The 20,911-nt window shown below is 44.7% G+C and overlaps 1 protein-coding gene across 2 annotated transcripts; it reads left to right on the top strand.

Annotated features, from left to right (window-relative positions):
* Positions 1–2,052: 2,052 nt before the first annotated feature.
* SKIL (SKI like proto-oncogene) lies at positions 2,053–20,444 on the top strand. Of its 2 annotated transcripts, none has more exons than XM_050308289.1 (7): positions 2,053–2,184; positions 3,096–5,020; positions 9,600–9,697; positions 11,032–11,270; positions 11,496–11,740; positions 12,744–12,968; positions 15,219–20,444. In XM_050308289.1, exons 2-7 carry the CDS (start codon positions 3,914–3,916, stop codon positions 15,378–15,380), a joined length of 2,076 nt encoding a protein of 691 aa, XP_050164246.1. In that variant the 5' UTR covers positions 2,053–2,184; positions 3,096–3,913; the 3' UTR covers positions 15,381–20,444. The 2 variants fall into 2 exon arrangements, with proteins under 2 accessions (XP_050164246.1, XP_050164247.1); XM_050308290.1 differs by lacking the exon at positions 2,053–2,184 and adding an exon at positions 2,185–2,227.
* Positions 20,445–20,911: the final 467 nt, after the last annotated feature.

Below are 20,911 nucleotides of genomic sequence, written 5' to 3'. Positions count from 1 at the left end.
ACAACACTAAGGTTTGGGTTTGGTACCCCTTTGTTTCTAGGAAAGCTGCCTGAGTGCTGCAATGTGGCAAGAGTAAAACAATGATCCTTGTTACGAGATTTTCTTCTGAGTGTAAAAATTGAGGTCATGCTCTATTTCAGTTTTACGATTCCTTCATCTGTACCCGAGTTCTTTAATAATAGAAAGGTGAAGTGGTTTTCTCTAGGTTTTAAAAAATGAATATAACCATTATTGTCTTTGTCATCACAGTTATCATTAAAAGCCCAGGCGTTGCTATTTTATACAGTTATTCTGAACTCCATTCTACTACCTAAACTGTCAAAAATAAATTAGTTTTGCAACATAAAGCACCACGGGGTTTTTTTTTGCACCAGCTGCTGTGCAAACATGGAATGAGGGATCGCCCCTCCCTGCAGATGTGACAATCTAAGGTCAGCAGTGGGAAAACCCCCCCACAACATCAGTAATCCCAGGTCACTCCTTGCCCAGCCATCATCAGGAGGAAATGCAGATCATAGAATCATGGAATGATTTGGGTTGGAAGAGACCTTAAAGATCACCCAGCACCAAAGATGCTGTAGGTATTGCTGTAGATATCACAGTGGATGTGGTAGTTTACTAGAAAGTTAAGAGGTGAGTCGTGAAGCAGCCTCAGTGATGCTCAAGGACCCCTCCATCAGCGGGCCCTGCCAGCCCAGAGGGAAGCTGAGCATACCAAAGGTGCAAAGTCAAGGATTAAAATGCACCAAACCCCCCTCTCAGCTGATCAGCACCGAGGCAGGTTTTGCTGCTCTCTAATAATCCCTCTGGGACAGCATTAGGAAACAGCTCAGGAGGGAGCCCTGGCCGTGGGCAGCGCTGGCCGGTGCTAAGCGGTGCCTGGCGGTTGTACAACTGCCCCATTTTCATGTGCTGTGCTTTTGTACTCGCATCAAAATATGTAACTGTGTGGGATGAAAGGCAACGGCAAATTGGATTGTGCCGTAATCCCAGCTGAAGCGCTGTCTTCTCAAAGATGTAACACAGAAAAAGCTTTGGGCTTCTTGCAGGCAGCAGGAACTTGTAATACACAAACTAGTTGTACAGCGACTAAGCAGTCCCTGAAGAGCATCTTCCCCACCTCTCTGCAGAATTTGATCGTTCCGCTTCCCAAAATGTCTCTTGCTCTTCAGCATCTCCTGTGAGCCTGTGACTGGGGGGAGCCGCCTTGTGATCCTGCTCTGGGGACTGACACCATCACACCCACCCGCCTTCCCCACATCTCCGTGTTCCCGGCAGTGGAGGGGCAGAGCAGAGCCCGCCCTGCCTGGGAACCCTCGCTGGGAGAGAGTCAATGAGGGACCCTCGCTGGGAGACAGTGAGGGACAGTCCCTGAGAGACCCTCACTGAAGGAGAGTCACTGAGGAACACTGACCAAGGGACCCTCTATCAGGGACAGTCACCGAAGGAGCTTTGCTGCGGGACAGTCGTTGAGGAACCCTCGCTGAGGAACCCTCTAAGAGGGATCCTCGCTGAGGGACAGTCCCTAGAGGGACTCTCACTGAGGGACAGTCACTGGCAGCCCCTCGCTGGGGGCCTCCGCCTGCCGCCGCCCGCCGCGCCTCAGGGGAGCGACCCTTCCGACAGCTCCCTGACAGCGCCGGGGCCTCCTCCCGCCCGGCTCTGCCCTTCTGCCATGGCCGCTCTCCCTCCCCCCCCGCCGCAGCTGCCGCTCCGAGCCCGCCCCTCCGCCGGCGCCTGTCGGGCTCTGCCGGGGGCCGGGCGGCAGGGCGGCGCGGGGCCGGGCGTGACCCGGGCGGGCTGCGGTTGGGGGCGGCGGGCGGGCGTACAGAAACACCACTTTTTAACGTCTGTTATGTGTATACATCTCTATATATATTTAACACAATTTTTAACGCGTTCTGCCCTCTCCCGCGGGCGCGAGAGGGGAGGCCGTGCCGCGTTCCGGGGCGCTGAGGCGGCGGCGGCGGCGGCGATGCCGGTGCCGGGAGGGAGGGGGAGGGGCGGGCGGGCGCTCCGCCGCTGCCCCAGACAGTGGGCAGGGCCGGCGCGCGCCGCCGGCGGGTTCGTGCCCGCGCGCCGCCGCCGCCGCCGTCTCGGTCTCCGCAGTGAGGTCACGGGTGGGCGGCGCGATCGCGGCGCCCGCTCCGCTCCCCGCGGCCGCCAGAGCCCCCGCGGCGCCGGGTGAGCACCGGGCAGCGCCGGGGACCCGCCGGCACCGCCGCGGGTGGGGAAGGGTTGTGGGGAAGCGGGGGAAGGGCGGGAGCGCCCGCGGAGGATGGGAGGGAGCGGCGGCGGCGGCGGCGCGGAGGCGGCGGGGAGAGGGGGACAAGGGGAGCGCGGCGGGGAGGGAGCGGGCGGTGCGGGGCGGACAGCGGGGAGCCGGGCGGGGCGGAGGGGACAGCCCGGCGGCGGGAGGGGGAAGGGCTGAGCCGTGCCCGGAGCGCTGCCGGCGGCGCCGGGGTGAGTCACGGCGCGGGGAGGGAGCGGCGGGATGCGGCGTCCCGGGAGGGGCTGCGGGGCCCGGGGACGGTGACCGGGAGGCCGGGGGAGTCGGTGCCGGGCCCTGGGCTGCGGGGAGCGCCCGTCCTGCGGGGCGTGCTCGCCGGGAGAGCCGCTCCGGGCCGCCCCCTCCCGTGCCGGCATCGCCCGCCAGCCGGGCTGGTCCCGGGGCTCGTCCCGGGGCTCCGTGAGTCACCGGCAGGCGCACCCTGCTTCTGGCAGGGAACCCCAGCATGGCTTGAGTTCCAAGGGGCCTTAAAGCTCGTCTCGTTCCACCCCCCTGCCACGGGCAGGGACACCTTCCACTAGCCCAGGTTGCTCCAAGCCCCGTCCAGCCTGGCATTGGTCACTCCCAGGGATGGGGCAGCCACAGCTTCTCGGGGCAACCTGTGCCAGGGTCTCCCCACCCTCACAGGGAAGGATTTCTTCCTTGTATCAAATCTAAACCTCCCCTCTTTCAGCTTAAAGCCGTTCCCCCTTGTCCTGTCACTCCGTGCTCCTGTCAGAAGTCTCTCTCCAGCTCTCTCGAAGCCCCTTTAGGTGCTGAGCAAACCCCGGGATTGCCTGTGACCAGCCCCTCTCTCTGTTCCCAGGTTCTCAGGAAGGACTGGCAGGACTCCGCTCTAGCACATGAATTCAGCCCATGGCCTGGATCTCACCTCTATTACTAATAACTCGGGCTGGGAAAATTCTGACACACGCCAGTGACATCTGGGCAAAAGGTGACTCTCTAGGGACGTTTAGCTTTTGCTGGTCGATCTGGATCAGCCTTTAGCTTGAGGATTTATTTGTGAACTGCCATAGGAACTCTCGTGGTGGTGGTGAAATCATAAAGCTGGCAGCACAATAAAGCAAGCCCTTAAAAATTGTGTTTGATCTCCGGGAGCCGAAAGTGCTGAATAAAATTTTCACACAACTTAAAACTACGTTTTGGATTGGCCGCGTTAAGATTGACGTTCTTCAAGCTGAGCCCATTTTTCTATTTTAATATTTAAATAGAGACTTATTTGAAAAGACAGTATATTTTTTAAAGGAAAACTATGATCAAGGATGGACATGTATCAGCACATCATTTTTTACTAAATTGCTGTACAAGACTACTGTGTAAAATAGTGGGTAGGGTATGAAGAAAAGCCTTTTGTATAAATATTGCAGTGGGGTTTTTATATTAGAAAATTGAAAAAATAACAAAAAAAGTTGGGTAACCTCTCCATTAGTAATTTTATGGTATTAAATGCAAAATGGGTTACAATTTTTACTGTTGGAGGCTGAAGAAGTAACATTTTACTGAAAGGATTCTGAAACTTGTTGTACCTGAGGTAATCCAGGATCACTTGAAACTATTTTTTATATGAACAAGCAGGAAAATGCACATTCAAGACTAACTTAATTACAGTTCTGGTGTTTAGCAATGGAAAGCCCACAGATAAACTTCCCTCTAGGTCTGGTTTCAGACCAGAAAAGGAGCAGGATCCAAGAGGATGGGAGTCCTCCACTGAAAAAAGCAATGACAGAAATGCATGTAAATAACAAAGTACAGGCTGTAATAAATAAATTGCCAACAATAAAGAAGGAGAACTTGGATGACTATGACGAAACTCCTGTGGAGGCTGATGGGGAACCCGCCAAGCCAAACAGTGCTTCACTATCTGAGCCTTTGAGTTTAAATCCAGGTTTGAAACACACGCTGGCACAGTTTCACCTGAGCAGCCAGAGTTCTCTGGGTGGGCCGGCAGCTTTCTCAGCCCGATATTCCCAGGAGACCATGTCACCCACCGTCTTCCTGCCTCTCCCATCGCCACAAGTCCTCTCCGGCCCGCTGCTCATTCCTCCGGACAGCTCCACGGAGCTCACCCAGACCCTGCTGGAGGGGGAATCCATCTCTTGTTTTAAAGTCGGGGGAGAAAAAAGGCTTTGCCTCCCTCAAGTGCTGAACTCGGTTCTCCGAGACTTCTCTCTGCAGCAGATCAACACGGTGTGCGACGAGCTCTACATTTACTGCTCGCGGTGCACTTCCGACCAGCTCCACATCCTGAAGGTTTTGGGAATTCTCCCGTTCAACGCTCCGTCCTGCGGGCTCATTACGCTGACGGATGCTCAGAGACTATGCAACGCTTTGCTGCGCCCTCGCACTTTCCCCCAGAACGGCGCTTTCCTCCCCGGCAAGAACACCTTGGCCCAGCTGAAGGAGACTGGCAGTGCCTTTGAAGTAGAGCACGAATGCCTGGGCAAGTGCCAGGGGCTGTTTGCACCTCAGTTCTACCTTGCTCCGGACGACCCGTGTATCCAGTGCCTGGAATGCTACGGGATGTTCTCGCCCCAGACGTTCGTGATGCATTCGCACAGGTCCCCGGACAAGAGGACCTGCCACTGGGGGTTTGAGTCGGCCAAGTGGCACTGCTACCTGCACATCAACCAAAAATACCTGGGGACGTCGGAGGAGCGGGAGCTGAAGCATCTCTTGGAGGAAATGAAGGAGAAGTTCAGTGAGAAAAATCAGAAAAGGACGCGGTCCAAAGTAAGTCCACCTTGCTCTGGTAAAACTCCCAAATCTCTTCCTGCTCACACGTAAATACTTGTTTTGGAAGCGCGTTGCTTGGCTTTGCTAAGTGGGAACACTTGTCACATCAAGCCTAAGTTAAATTTGTGAGAGAGCTTCACCATGGAAATAACATTTCTCATGAAAAGGGGCCGTAGTTTCTCTCCTCTTTGGGCTCTGAGGAACCACTCGAGCCGGCTTGGCTTTGCTGGTTCTCGTTCTGTTCCGAGGTATTACAGACTCTGGAAAAAATCAGGGCTGCTGTGGGAATTTTCATCCTCCCATTTGACCTTTGAGTAGGTTTTATGCGGCGTGTGTCGCAGCAGCTGAGCAAAGCAGAAAGGAGCTTGAAAATCAAGTATTACAGATGAATTCTTCATTTGTTATTTGTGCTCCAGCTCACACACGTGGGCAGGGTGGCGACCTGGCTTGCTGGCCACCCATCTCATGACTTGTGTGCAGGGTGATGGTGCATTGCTAAAGGCCTATTTAGGAGCCCAAAGTCTGCTTGTTCAGCAGGAGCTTTCTGTTTAAACCACTTGTGTAGAGAAATATGCCATAAAGAGGGGGGATTTAAGCAGCCCAAGTAATGAGCTGTAGGCCGGGATCTTGACAATGGTTAATAATAGACGTCTCATTTTCTCCTAAAATACTGCTGCAAGTCTGTGCTGTGGTTCAAAAATACAGAGCTTATTTGTCCCTTGGAGGGCTTCTATTTTAAATAATAAGACAAGCACCAGATAAACATTTACATCATAGGTGTTTCCGTTCATAGAAAGGACAAATTTTGGGTATAATTTAAACTTAAAGAGGTTTTTTAATGATTTCTGCCCCTTGTCTTTGTTTCTTTTCGGTGTATTTGGTGCTTCTGTGTCTGTTTGACGGCTCTTGGTTTGGTGATAAATCCAGTTTGCCTGTTGGATGTTTTGTGGAGGATTTCAAAATAGCAGCAAGAGCAGCCCAGATGGCTGAGCCAAAAAGGGGTGCTATAAGCTGACACCTTTTAACATAAATTCCTGCAAAGTTAGTGTTGCAGGAAGGCTTGCTGTAGTAACAGGTACTGTTACAGTGGTGTCAGTCTACAGGAAGGGGTTTTAGCAGCAAATTCCTATGGAAGTCTGCAGTATGGCATGCTTCCATGTGCTGAATTAGTTGAAGATGCAGTCTCCTAGCAAGGAGACTTCGCTTTTCAACTGATAAAGACCTGTCAGTCTTCATCCCTGCACTGCCAGTGTAGGAAATAAACTCCAGCATGGTGGAAATAGTCTTCCATATTTATACCTATAAATGCTGCTGCTCCCCTTTCCACGGTAGCAGATTTCAGACCATGAGATCTTTCGGTTTCGTGTGCACAGATGAAAAAAATCCAGCTGAAATCGGCAGTAGCACCAATTTGGACTGGATCAGTGCAGAGGAAATACAGAAACTTTCTGCAGTTTTCTGTTGCAGACCATAATTCTTTCTTACAAAGCAACGTATGAAAAACCAGAGTGAGAAGCTGTGAAAACCTGAACAAAATTAAGTGGTGGAGGAGGATTTTCTCTTTGGTTTTTGTTTTTTTGTGTTTTTTTTTTTTTCTGTCTTGTGGATATTCATCTGGAAAGAATGAAAGATTAGAATAGTTTAAGAGGGCAGTGCTGGAGCACAGCCTCTGTTTCCTTGTCCTGGGGAAGCTTGGGCTGCTTCAGTCATCTTTTCATGGAACCATAGAATGGTTTGGAAGGGACCTTAAAGCTCATTTTGTTCCACCCCCTGCCATGGGTAGGGGCACCTTCCACTATCCCAGGTTACTCCAAGCCCGGTCCAACCTGGCCTGGAACACTTCCAGGGACGGGGCAGCCACAATTTCTTTCCCTCGTTTCTGTGGCGTGACAGAGGTGTTAGGTACAACATGTAGACATTCCCTGTCCTCACACTCCTCAGGGAATTCATCTGCAGGATGTTCTATTTGCCACTCTGTCACCTCCTTACCACCTTTGCTGAGTCAGCGCTCCGAAGTGCCGCTGCATCTTTGTTATCCTGGAGGGCCCAGGAAGAGCAGTTGCCCTTGGCCAGGTCTTTATCCCTCTAGTAATGATAAATCAGTTCAGTGCCACAGCCTTTGGAGCATCTTAGATCCCGTGGCTCGCCTTTCTCTGTAGCGTTTCCCTCTGGGTTATTCACTCACAGCGCATAAATATTCTGCTCCAATATTTTAAGAGCAGACAAAGTACTCAGGAGGTTCATTCCCTTCTGTTCTTTGTGCTAGTAAGAAATCTGTAAGCTGTGTGCTCGATTGTCGGAGTTTCCTGTGGAGTTCTGGGCTGTAGTGCCACATCCACCTGCTCCTCATGGAACAGCTGTCACTGAGCCTGTGCCGATCTCTGTGCTTGCAGATCCTCCTTCTCTTTGACTTTGCGACAGTTTCTGACCTCTCTGCACTGAAACTTTGTCTTGCTTCTCAGATTTATTCCTTGAGTTGGTCACAGTGTGTGGAGAAAAGCTCGATGTGAAGAGTTAACGTTGTTTCTGAGTATTTTGTAAATCTCATCTCTGCTGTAACTACTGGCTTAATGATTAGACTGAAAAAACTACTTATCTATATATTACTTTTCCTTGAAGAACAGCTTTGTCCATCTAGCTTAGAAGAAAAATAAGACATTTTTCTTGTAGCCCTTTCAAATAGGTTGGGTATAACTAATTCAATTCAATCTGGATATATTGTGTTTACAGAATTATTTAAGAGCATCTAAAATAAACAAATTGTTGGGTAATGAAATACCATATATATATATATATATATAAGTAGGTGCTTTATTTTATTAACCTGTATGTGGAAGGAAGAATCCTCTTAGAAAATGACTTCATGTTTATGGTTACATTGTATTTTCTTTCATTAGTAAAAATTTGATTGCATGCTGTGAAATTTCTTTGCAAAATGCACATGAATGGGTGGACAGTAAAGTCAGTTTCCTCTTGAAATAGGTTTAAAAAAATTAAAAATCTGACCTAATAACTGGAAAATAGAGATTACATGATATGGCAATTTCATATGTAAATATATAAACATGTTAAAATGTAAGTTGTAAAATATGGACAGATGTGGTTCAGGGCAAAATCAGACTGCTCCATACTAGCTGCTGTATAAGCAGATTATATGTGATTATTTAAATGACTTGAATGATCTGAATAAGTAGAAAAAACTTCACAAGTGTCAGGATGAGGCCAATTTTTCTAGAGATTATTCAAGGCTTTATTATTTAAAGGCTTGATTATGAATTTACTACTCTGGAGCTTTGCTTCTTCGTGCCCTCCCTATTTTCTGTCTGCACTGGGACTGATTTGAGGCACTGCAGGGGTGGAGTTAACTTTCAGCTTCATTGTGAGAGCCGAGTTTAGGGGGCTGGAAGTTTTGATCCGGGTGAAGTTGGTGGGATTTGGTCCCTGTCACGGTCAGGTGTTGGGTTCCAGTCCTGTGGGGTTCTGCAGACCGTGGCACACACAATCCTGGTGTCACTGGGTGCTCTGTGACTGCCAGGGATGGAGTTCTGTGGCAGTTCATTTCAGGGTGGGTGGTTGTAAACTTTTCTGATGGTACAGCACACAAACAGTGATATCCTTTGCTTCTCTTGTATTTTCCCCTTTCCCTCACTTATTAAACCATCTTTGTCTCGTCCTGGGAACTTTCTTGTCCTTGTCCCCATCTCGCTGGGGGTGGTGCTGAGGGAGTGGCTGTGTGGGTGTTTGGCAGCTGCCTGGGGTCAGCCAACCAATCCCTACCCAAAAACCCACATCCCAGGGCTGTTTGAACACAGGGAAATTAAGAACCAATTTCTTAACTTCAAGTCTTGCTTAAATATATGAGGAGACACCTTCCCCTTGAAATCACCAGCAGCTTTGCAGGGGAGCACAAAGGATCACCAGTAACTTTGATTAAAGTGTGATTCCAAAAATATTTCTTGAGACACAGGGAACAGGAATTGTTATCCAAAGGGAGAATGCACAGAAGTTTTTAAGATTATATATTCTGATGCACCTAAGTTAATTTTGTTTATTACTGCAGAGGGACTGGAGTTGTCACGTTACTGTGAGCAGCTCTGCCTGCTTCTACAATAAAAATTCATGATGATTGAATAAAATTCTGTCCCTGGAACACCATCAAATTGTCCCCTTATATTTTGTAATAAGGTATCTCACAGGTTCTTACTCTGCATAGAGGTACTTTATTGCAAAAGGCTCCCACAACCTTTTGGGAATCCCAGTTCCTGCTTTCTGTTTGTCCCAAACTCATTTAGCATGCCTCTGGCAGAGTTCTGGGAACTCAGCAGAGCTTTTAGATAGGTTGGTAAAGAGATTTTCTTTTAATTTCGTTGCTATTTTGCCCATAATGGGAAATTTGAGATGGAAGGAACTTCTGTGGCTTGACCTCACCCCGAGGCTCTGCCAAAGACGCCCCACTTCCCATATTCCAGTTTCTCTGGTGTGTCTGTATTAATGCTGTAAATGCCACTCCTCTGAGGAGCGTTTATGAAAATGTAAATAACATGTTCCAATTACCAGTTTCTTTTCTTTTCCTTAGGCAGAGCCACAGCAGAACCTGGAATTATCGCAGTGGTATCCAGTTATAAAGCAAGAAGCAGAAACTGATCCTCAACCACCCTCCTTTTTCCATCCCAGGTAGCTGAATTTTCTGGTTAAAAGTATAAGCACTGTCAAATATTTAAATATTTTTGGCTATTTAAGTATAATTCAAACTGGAAAAAAAAGGTATTTGCAACTTGGACTGTTAGGAAAACTCTAAGGGATCACACAGGGATAATTGAACCCTAACTTTTTATGCATTTCTTAATGTCAGTACTAATGAACTGCTTGTGAGTAGTTTTTGATGCAGGACTCAAGCTGTGATCTGTGAGTGTTCTTCAGTAGGCAATTCTATTGACACGTAATTAAAAATTTTGCTTTTCCGAGCAGAAATGACAGAAGATAATTTTTGACCTTCCTCACTGTAGTTACAATGCATGCCCATTTACCATGAAGGCAACTTAATTTTCTTCCAGAAAAGACTTGTACAAGGTGTTTGGAGTCTTTTCTTCCACAGTGGAGCAATGGCTGCAGCTGAGTTGTCTGCTGACTGGTTTCCTGGTTTGAGAAACCGAGTGCGTTTCCTCCACTTCTCACACAGTTCGTCATCTGCTTCAGTGAGGGAAACAGTTTTTCTTGACCTCCTGTGGTTACTCAGAGTGGGGTTTGGGTCAGAGGAGAGCCTTTGGGTTAACAGCAGGCAGCAAAGCAGCAGGCACATCACGCTGGTTCCCACACGGGCACAGGAGTGGGGGCACTGCTGTGATGGTCCCTCACATTCCTGCTTCCATCAGTGCCTTCCTTCACTCCAGCCTCAGGACACTGATGGTCTTGGCACTGACCTGAACACGTCTGGGACTCTCTTCCCCTCTGTACCACACAAAAGCTGAGTGGTGAGGTCAGGGGGGTACATGGGGATGCTCCTGGGAGCCCAGGAAAATCCGAACAGGCCGCTCAGTGTATGTGGAAAAGAAGGTCCAGCACAGGCCTGGGACATCCCCCAGCACTGTCAGGATGCAGCTTTGCTGTTCAAGATGCTCATTCCCACGTCACTGATCACTTCCCCATCCTCCACTGCTAATATAAATATAAGAATTATGAAAATGCTAGAGAGTCTGGATTCAGTGGCATTCTAATTTCACTCTTTGCATTTAAATGGATACTTCATACGATTTTCTGTATGTTTTTTTTTTAATCAGCCATGTTTGGAAAATCCTCTCATTTGATAGCCTCAAAACCTTATCTAGATTATCTACTCAGTAAAGATTAAGTGGATCGTTTGGATTTCCTTTTGCATAGGAAAAATTTAAAAAGGACGTGCTTATTTTTTACAGTTTGAACTTGTGTTAAATTAAACTTATGGCTCTGTACCAGCCATCATTTATTGTGTCTTACCTTTCACTACTGATTTTACTCTTCTGCTGTTTCAGTTACTACCTTTACATGTGTGATAAAGTGGTTGCCCCGAATGTCTCTCTTGCATCACAATATAAGGATGTTGCAAAAACATCAGCCAAAGCTTCAGAAGTAATTAAATCCTCACCTGGGCAGTTGGAGAAGAAGCTCAGCAGTGGAAAGCACAAAAAAGCTGCCTCCTATCCAGAGGTTTCTCTTGAAGAACAGGAAAAAATTGACTTGAGAAGCGGTGTGGAGCAGCATAAACCTTTAGGTGAGCGGTCAAAACCACGTCGAAGCCTTTTGATTTTTGCCGCGTGGAATTTTGGAAAGCGCGGCACCACCGAGCCAGAATTTTGCGACGTCACTTCGGGTTTCCTAAAATTCCTGGTGAATCTTGCTTTTCCTTGCTTTTTGGTTTGTTTGGGGTTTTTTTCACCCAGTTTTGAAGCTGAATTTTCTGTGGTTCTTATGCCGTGTTCCCTTTCTCTCTGTGCAGATCCCCCCGCGGTGCCGACTCGTCCCGCCAGGGCTGGGAAACCCGAGCGCGTTTCTTCCAAGCTCAGCAGGGACTGCGGCCGTGCCGAGGCCGGGGGCGACGCACGGACCTTGTCCCCCACTCTCATGAAGGACATCAGCTGTGAGGACGACAAGGGGAAGATCATGGAAGAAGTCATGAAGACCTACATCAAACAGCAGGAGAAGCTGAACACCATTCTGCGGAGGAAGCAGCAGCTGCAAATGGTACCGTGGCCGCTCTGAGAGCGTTTCACCTCTGCCAGCAGAGAGCTGCTGGGGGCTGGCTGGGCCCAGAGGCAGGAGCACAGATCACATTCATTTAGCAACAGCAAAACACATGGATCATCTTTCCCTCAGCTTGAATCCAGACACCAAATCTTTAGTATCCCTTACGCTCGGGAGGTTTGAGCCCGCTAATAATCGGTCTCTTCGGTTTGCAGCCGCTGGGTCCAAGCAGCTCCTGCTTTTGCTGTATCCTCTAAAATTGCTCAGTTTCCTGGATTTTAAAGAGGTGACATCAGTGCTCTGGGAATGGGCTTATCACTGCCCTGTAGAAAAAAAGAACACCACCCTCCTATTTCAGTTCGCTGAGGATTGTTTTTAGGGATTTTAGTTTTAGCCTTTTTGGAATAAAGGATGATTTTAGAGGCTGGTGTTCACTTGTGACATTTCTGTTTTCTGAATTAAGTTAAATACTATCTTTGCTTCTTACATTCATGGAACAGACCTAATATTTTAATTTAATTTAGTTGAGTTAAAGTGCTAACCTCAGAATCTATGAGTTCAGGTAGGGCCTTAGAGTTACTCCTTTTAATTTGTTCTGCTCTTGGAGGTAAAGCTTGTAGGTAAGTTTAAAAAAATTAAGTCTTTAAGAATATCAAAATACTAGTGGAAAAAGAAGCCAAACATGTTTATTCTTTTTTCTAATGATGCAGTTCTTACAATTTCAGAGTATATTTTAGAAAATCAGTGCTGGTGCTTTCTGAGGGTCACTGCTGGAAGTTGTGAATTTGTTTCTGGAAGCTTGGCTACTTGGAAGTATAAAGAGTTTCTTGAAACTGAAATGCTTGCTACAGAATTCCAGGCTGTCATTGATAAGTAGATAAATACCATTATTGGTAGATAAATATGATCTTTTTGGCCTCGTTGGTTCCAGGCACACGTTTAAATTCAGGGTTTTTTACTTTTCTGGTCTTAGAAAAAAGGTGATCTTGATTTTTCTTTACAGGAAGTGGAAATGTTAAGTAACTCTAAAGCTATGAAGGAACTGACTGAAGAGCAGCAGAATTTACAGAAAGAACTCGAGTGTTTGCAAGCAGATCATGCTCAAAGAATGGAAGAGTTTTATTTCGAGCAGAGAGACTTGGAGAAGAAACTGGACCAAGTGATGAAGCAAAAGTGTAGCTGTGACTCCAATTTGGAAAAAGACAAAGAAGCTGAATATGCAGCACAGGTGAGAAGGGAAGGTTTGTTTCCAACCAAACTGTGTTTAGTTATCAGGAAATGGTGGAGCTCTTGCTCAGGCACTTAAAGGTTTCATTTTCTTGCTGTATTTTGACACCACAGACAAATACCAAAATAGGTCACAGGGACAGCAATATTTGTTTCCCTGTCCCTTGATTGAAACTGGGGTAGAACTTTCAGGAACACGTGATGTTATTGGTGAAATAATAATCTTAAACATGAGGTCTGTTATATCCTCATTTAAAACAAATTCTGTTCTGATTGTATATGGGCTTACCAGTGGTACAGAATTAACCAATCTCATTTTATTTATAGAGATAAGCTATTCATCTTCTTCCTTTTATGTGAAAAAGAAAATCCAAACCTCTGAACCACGTTTTTGTCAGATGAGCAGCACAACTTGCTGCTCTTCCTGCTCCTTGGTGGTAGAATCTTCTGCACTGTCTGCTGAGCCCCCTCTGTGCTGCAGCAGAGCATTTGGCCAAAAGTTCTCTTGGAAATGGAAATTATATTTGTGTCTCTCATTCCTGCCCCTTGGATTCGTATGTCAAAACCTGGGAAATTGTTTTTTTCCTTTCACTTTCCTTTCAGCTTTTAGTGTTGTTCCTTTATGTTGGAGGGTATTCATGTCATTCCAATGGGACAAATTTACCCAATGCCAAAGGGAGTCCTGGAATACCCTTTTAAAAATCAGCTGCACTTAATGATCAAATGTGTAGTGATGTGTTTTATACCACAGAAAACTAATCTTAACAGACTCATTTTTAAAGTAAACAAAATCTAAAACTTGGGCTCAACAAAGCTTTGTGGTCATGTATTTGTTCCTGACTGTGTATCTATTTCCTGTTCTTACTGACTCAAAGTGAGAAACAGGCACTACTTGAGAGACAGGTTTGGGTATTTTTGGTGAGCAGGGCAGAGAGACCAGCATCGTAAATCCTTCTCATGAATTTAATTTCATGACATCCCACTCCACTGATTCCTGGCCTTTGCTGCCAGAAATAATCCTCTCTGACTAAGGCCTGATTTACTAAACATCTGGTACAAGCCCTGTTAGTGCAAGTAACAACGTGTTCTAATTCACGAAGATAATTGTGTATAGCACATTTTGTGTGGCTAGTGCAGCTTGGGTAAAAAACAGGGATTGTTCCCCAGGTGTTTCTTTTGAAGTTAAACTTTGAAAACTAAATACCTTCCTTGTGTAGAAGTTGACTCTGTTATTACCTGTGTGGTGCAGCTATTCACAGCATGTAATTTGGACTTTTTTCTCCACTTACCACGTCTTGTGGTAGTTTTTGGTTCCAAGAAGTATCAGAGTTAAACAGAGGTCCTGGGAACAGGGAACTTCCCCAAGCCTCAATCCAATGTCTTCCTGAAGCAGTTGCCCAGGCTGCCTTTTCTGTCAGAGGACTTTGGACTGGAAGGAACCCTCTGTGTGCAATAAACAAAATAAATAATTCGGGATTCGCTACTTGCTTAAAAGTCTCTTTTTCTTTTTAGGCCTGTCTAGGCACTGCCTTCTCCCCCTTTTTGGCTTCTTTATTGAATTGCCTTCTTTATTGTCTACTTTAATTGTTGCTTCACCCTGTCAGTCACTGTAGGGCAGAATAACCAGTACTGGAACCTCTCCTTAGAGCTGGAAATCAAAACTCAGCCAGGGAAATGTGTGTGTGGGACGTGCTGCAACATGCAGGCAGTGGGCACTGTTGTGCTGCAGCACCTCACTGAATGCAAGTCATGGAGTCAGAGGACTTGCATTAACAGCCTGTTACTGTATTCCAAAGATGGAGAAGGGACTTTATTTCTGTGTTTAAATGTAAAGTATTTCACAGAAACGTTTGTGTGGACTCAAGTTTGTATTTAAACGCTCACACGTGGTTATGGTCGAGATTTTCTAAATGCCGTTTCTTGTAATTCTGTTTCCTTTATACCAAAGGGTATCAGAAAGCAGTGTTGGTGGGTTTGTTTGCTCTAGAATGCTTTCAGGTATTGAATTAAAGAAGTAACATTTTGTCAGGTCAGAGAAACGAACTGGGAAGTGAAAAGGTGCAGCTCATCCCGGGATTTGTGAAACATCTGATGCAAACACCATCCTAATCTTCCCAACAAGATTATGTGTGTCATCAACACGGTCTGGTGTGACGGGTCCTATTACTACAATTCATATGTATTTAAAAACTAGATTTTCTCATTTTTTTGCTAAAATGTGCTCTGCCTCTCTGTCTCTCCTGTTTCACAGCTGGCAGAACTGAGGCAGAGGTTGGATCATGCAGAGGCAGATAGACAAGAGCTTCAGGATGAACTGAGACAGGAACGAGAGGCACGGGAGAAGTTAGAGATGATGATAAAGGAGTTGAAGCTGCAGATCCTGAAATCTTCAAAAAGCGGGAAAGGAAAATAGGAATTGGAAGAGGAAGCCCGACTGCCTCCTTCAGACAGGGTGTGTTGGTTTTTAATGAGTTGTGAACAATTTCTGTGTGCTGAGAAAAAGTGTTCTCTGCAGGTTTCTGTTTCCCAGGCAGGTCCAGATGAAGATATACATAGGTATAAATAACTAGGGGTAGAGAGACATTTTTAGATTTTCCTAACCAATGAAAACCTGCATTGATTTGTACTGGTGTTTTTCTCAAAATGATGACAAATATGAACCCCTTGGTTTAGAGTGACCAGTTTGTGTCTATTTCTAACAAAGTCTTAGGGACTCGACACCTTTTAACACTGTCTGTTCAAACATGTGTGGGTATCTTTGTTTTGCTATCAGTTGCACATCCACTTATACAAGTACATTAAGAACCTTCTGAATTCTTCAGAGTCAAAAATAGTTTGGGTTTCAGTGAGAATTAAGTGTTCTTGAACTGAGGAAAGTCTTAAAAGGCAGCTTTTCATCTGTTGGGTAATGCTCAAAATTGCCACAATGACTGATGATTGAGTCTCAAAAGTCATTTACCAGCATGAGTTTTCCCCATAATTTCATTGTGTGAAGTCAAGCTGATCTTTTCAGTATTGTCTATTTAACAGCTCGTTATCAATCTAAAGAGTGTTAGAGCCAGCACTCACCTGCTGTGCTGGAAGAAGAAAACATTGGGATTTTTTTAATTAACTAAAAAAATTACAATTACGATGGACTCTTTGGAAGTTCAAAATTCACAAGTTTTCTTCTGTTTTCTTCTATGTGGTAGGTGTGAAAGAAACATTAATAAAAGGCTTAAAGGTGGGGCTTTTCCTTCTAGAAACCGAGAAAGCTTGACTTGACTGTTTTTCAGATATTAATGCTTTCAAGAAAAATATTTATTAAGGAATATGTGTTAATTTCTTTAGCACTCTGAGCCTCCACACTTTGAGCTTCGTGCCAACTTGTGGGTTTTTCTTCCATGACATAGAACAGGCCTTAACTGACATTGTGATCATAGCTTAAAAAAATTAAAATTCTGAGGTATGGCACTTTGAAAACTCCTTTTGATAGTCTCTGTATTTGACTGGCATGGTAAGGTTACCATGAGTTGAGAAATACAGCATGTTTGTGAAGCTATAACGTTGGGAAATGTGTAATTGTACAGAATTACTGTTTTATGTATATATATGATGTTTGAGTGCTTCTGAAGTCTGGTTCCTAGTGGATTAACTGCATGGCTACAGAGTTGGATGAAGAAATACTTTATTTGCACTTCTCTCCAAAAAGTTGGGTGCAGCTGGCAGAGATGTCAGCTGATCGTGTCAATGATAGGACTCTTTCAGTAATTCTAGTATTTCACTACATAATTTTAACTCGTGCTTTAGCTCCTGTTTTTGAGGTACTTAGGTTTAATATCCTCATTAATTCAGTTAATTTTGGATTAAGCCACTAGTAAAAGCCTACGTTGGTTAATTTTTTCCCCCTGAACTTGTAAAAGTGAAAACTTTTGAGCTCCTTTTTTGTTTCTGTGTCAGTGGTATAACAAGACTGAATATCACAGAGAATGGTAAAACTGCACATATCTGTAAATGGAATGAGAAATGAGGTGGTAAATTAAATGTCATGGAGTCATAGGACGATTTTTTTAATGACTATGTACAGTTTTGTTTATGAACTCTGTTTCATAGTTACACTGACAAAGCAGGATAGATGAAAAATCATCACTTTTCTTTGTCAGTGTCAATCAGAGTCATAGAACGGTTTGGGTTGGAAGGGACCTTAAAGATGATCTTGAACCACCCCCCTGCCAGAAAAGGAAACCCAGATTATGTTTTCCCCTTCTTCAGCTCCATCTCCAAATTTTTGCATTAAAAAAAAAAAAAAGGCAAAGGAAAAGGCCTGTCTTTGCAGCCTGGTTTGGAGGGAAAGGTGATGACTAAATAGCTCTGGCTGTGTGTGCAGCACTTGCATTAAAAACACCAGGAATGTTTCATTGGAGCCACCACCAAACCCAGGGATGGCAGGAGAGGAGGCAGGAATATTGATAGGAGTGTGATGGGTGGGGAATGGAGCAAGTTGTCCAACTTGCTTGGCAGATCCTGTGTTAGGATTAGCTGGCTGGGCAAGGGAAAAAGGTGTCACTAAAGGATGGAGAGATGCATTTCCAGTTGCTTTTCAGTGTCAGTGTTTGGACCCGGACTCGTCGGGCTGTCAGTGAAGGTAAATAAGGCCACCAGCTTGTTCCATACAGCTGCAGTGACTAAGTCACCCAGTATTTATAGCTTAGCTGTTGAATGTGTGGAATCCTCCTGGGATTCTGATATTGGAACATCTGTATATTCCGTTTCCACGCAGGTCTTGTCTCTGTTTTGTGACTTCTGCTCACATCTCCCCTTCTGCCAGCAGTTGATGTCCAGCAGTGGCAGTGCAGGACTGGTATAACCCAGGCTCCCGTGTCTCAGCCAGCACTTGGTGGACTGCTGGAGGCTCTTAAAATGCTGGTGGCTGTCCTTTGTACTAATATTTTCACTGTTGCAAGAATTCCAGCAGCTCCAGGATGTTTTACCAGTTCCAACTGCAGACGAGGCCTCCTGATCGTTTTCAAACATCTGGCTGATAAAGCTAATGGACCATGTATTAAAATGACTTTAAAAGTAGCTTTGTAAATATTCCATTTAGTTACTCTAAAGTTAGGATGCATTTTAAATTATTGTAATCCTCTTATAATTCATAAATACTACTTTCAGGCCCTTGGCATAACATAATTTTCATACGTGTAGACTTAATTTTATACTGATTTTAAGTAATAATGTAAACATACACGTGCCATAGACTTTTGTGTGCTCACAGTCTTTGAAAGATAGTTTTTTAGTACACTGTAAATAGCACTGTATAAGTTCTAGAACAAATATATGTTGACTATTTTTTGTTGTTGTTTTTGCCCCTACCTTATGCTAGTTCTGTTGAATGGTTCATTTTGCAGCCTGATTTAGGAGTGCACATTGAGGGCCCTCACTTAAGTGCACACTTAATGGTAGAAACTAATTCTGTCACCAGGTCCTTGCTTTTACTCACAGCATGCTCATTTAGTGTGTTGTTATTTGTTTGTCCTCCAGCTATTGCTTGCTGGTCTGTCAGGCAGGAAATCGTGTTCCCAGATACTCGGGACATGAAGCCTGTAGGAAAAAAAAAATAATCCTAAAATTGCCCCTAGTTTGAAAGCTGGATTATTGACCACCTAGGGCAAGATTGAAGTTGCTTAGTGCACCTTTTGGAGCAAAGTCAGTAGGACTCAAGGTGTTTGCTCCTACACATTTTGAAAAGAGAACTTTCACGTGCTTTGTGTCCTTTAATCCACAAAATACAAGAGCTTAGAGAGTAAAACTCTTGGCATTTTGGCAGTCTAGAAACACCCTCACTCGCAGCATAACCAGGTATCCCTCAACGAAAGAGATTTTTATCTGAATCTCCAGATTTAAGTCCGTGCTTTAGGTTTTTATACAGAACATATCATTCAGTTGGAGTATTTAGATGAATGTAGTTATGTTTCACCTTCTTAAACTAATTTTATTCTATATTTAATATATTGATAGCTTAGGTGTCAAACCATTTGTACATAGTAAAGGCAAAATGCAGTTAGTGAAGTAGGAAAGGTGGGGTGGGAGCATAAAGCTACTGGTGGCCTGGAAAAAAAAGATAAAATAAGTCTTGGCCCGTATTTTAGAAGTCACAATGTTTTATTTATACATCTTGTTTTATATTGGGGAGGGGATAGCTAGAATGTGTTATGACATTTTTGGAAACCTTTCCTAGCATTAGTCAGGGGGTTGGCCTTGCAGTGCTGTCACGGTCAACTCCCTGAAATTCACTTGTTTGTAGAGTATATATTTTGATTGTCGGTAAAGATAACGACTTTGTATTTTTTCTGCACTTAATTTGTGTAATTAATCCACACAACAGAGTTTTCTATAACGTGGTGAAGTCGACAAAGGACGCAATTCCTCCTACCTGTTAATCTGTGCTTGCAATATTTCAGTAATTTTATTTAAGCCATCAATAGGAAGCAGCAGAAAGCTGCAAATTTCAATTTTTTTTTTTCCTCATTACATTTGTAGTGGGAGTGTTCATCACTTTTCTTTACAGAAAGCTTGTAGAATTTTCTATTTGCTGCATATATCTATTTAAAAAAACGCAGTCATTTTTAAAGCTTTTGTGAAAGCAGTTATTGCTTCCAAGTTGCACGAAATGGTTTTCTAGTGTGTCTCCATGTCTTAGCAAGCTGTTCTTTTCAGGGTTAGTGGTTCAGTGGGAAAACGCTTGAAAAACGAGTTTTAAGCACTTCACCAAGCACAGCAAACACGGTATAAAACTTTGCTCTTTGAAAATGGATTAAATGTAACGATATCAATTGAATTATTATTTTTTTTTTATTATTTTCTTCTAAGAGATACCTCACTTAAAGGAAAGCACAGCTGTACTGTATTTAACCTAATTCTAGGAAATAATAAAAAACAAGTTGGTCTGAAATATTTTCGTTGCCGTCGACGTTGCTTTCTGTGACAGACAAAACGTTTGGGGTTTATTTTTTGTGTGTGTGTTGTGTTTTCATCCTCGCTCTCCAAAGTATTTCTTGCTGTTGACATGCCAGTAGAATTCTCTCAAATGACAGAAAGTAGCTGCAAAAACAACCGTGGGAGCACGAGGCAACAGGTTGAATGACCCGTCCTGGAACCGCAGGGAAAACAATCCGTGAATTCCACCGTTTTTAATGCTTTGCCAATGATGTACAGTCTGACTGTCAGCGTCGCTGTGGTTGCATTTACATGACACTCAGAAACTGTCCTCTACCTCACGTGAGAATTTAACAAGAGATTTTATATGGTTTTAGGAAACGAGATGCATCTATCTGGTCACTTAGTTTACAAAATTTTGAATTCTATTTATTGAAACATGACATACTGTGCTCTTAGCTTATACCTCAATTGTACTTTGTGCTGTTGTCCATTTCCATGCCTTGTAAATACCTGTATAGATCGTGGATTCGAAAGCAAATAAAGAACTGTAATGTCAGAACGCTTCGTCTCTCTCGTGTTTTTTGAGCACTGACTCCTGAACTTGACCCTTTGAAGGTGTTTGACACGAGGGCAGAGCCTTCCTTTGCTCTGATTGCAGCAAATTAAATCCTGATTACACTGAAATTTGTTAGCAGGGCTCCCGTGGCCTGCAGCAGGTCCCCAGTTCTCTGGAGGGTATTTTTAGCAAAATCTACAAGATTAAAGCTCTCCCTCCCCATGGCTCCACTTCCTAAAGCTCTTATGGCTCTGTCCAGGTATTGACACTGAGATTTCTGTGCATCTTGGCATAAATTTGGGGTTTATACCCATAAATACAACCACTTGCATGCTTGGCAAGTTGTGTGGTGCTCAGCTCTGTCACCACTCGGCTGCTCAAACAATGTTTGAGTTGTTCACACCTCTCTTCGATGGCTTAATAATGGATGAGGGTAAAGCCACACGTTACCGGAATAAGTATACAAAGTT

The sequence above is a fragment of the Myiozetetes cayanensis genome, unplaced genomic scaffold, assembly GCF_022539395.1.
Source record: "Myiozetetes cayanensis isolate MyiCay16 unplaced genomic scaffold, myiCay2020 scf13, whole genome shotgun sequence".
Lineage (NCBI taxonomy): Eukaryota > Metazoa > Chordata > Aves > Passeriformes > Tyrannidae > Myiozetetes > Myiozetetes cayanensis.
This window is presented reverse-complemented; position numbering and strand designations above follow the sequence as displayed.

Bases quoted from the DNA above. Each gene is read 5' to 3' on its own strand.
- SKIL (XM_050308289.1), top strand. From the start codon at position 3,914: ATGGAAAGCCCACAGATAAACTTCCCTCTAGGTCTGGTTTCAGACCAG. The intron at 5,021-9,599 runs GTAAGTCCACCT...TCTTTTCCTTAG, and splicing joins AGAAAAGGACGCGGTCCAAA to GCAGAGCCACAGCAGAACCT. The intron at 11,741-12,743 runs GTACCGTGGCCG...TTTTCTTTACAG, and splicing joins GGAAGCAGCAGCTGCAAATG to GAAGTGGAAATGTTAAGTAA.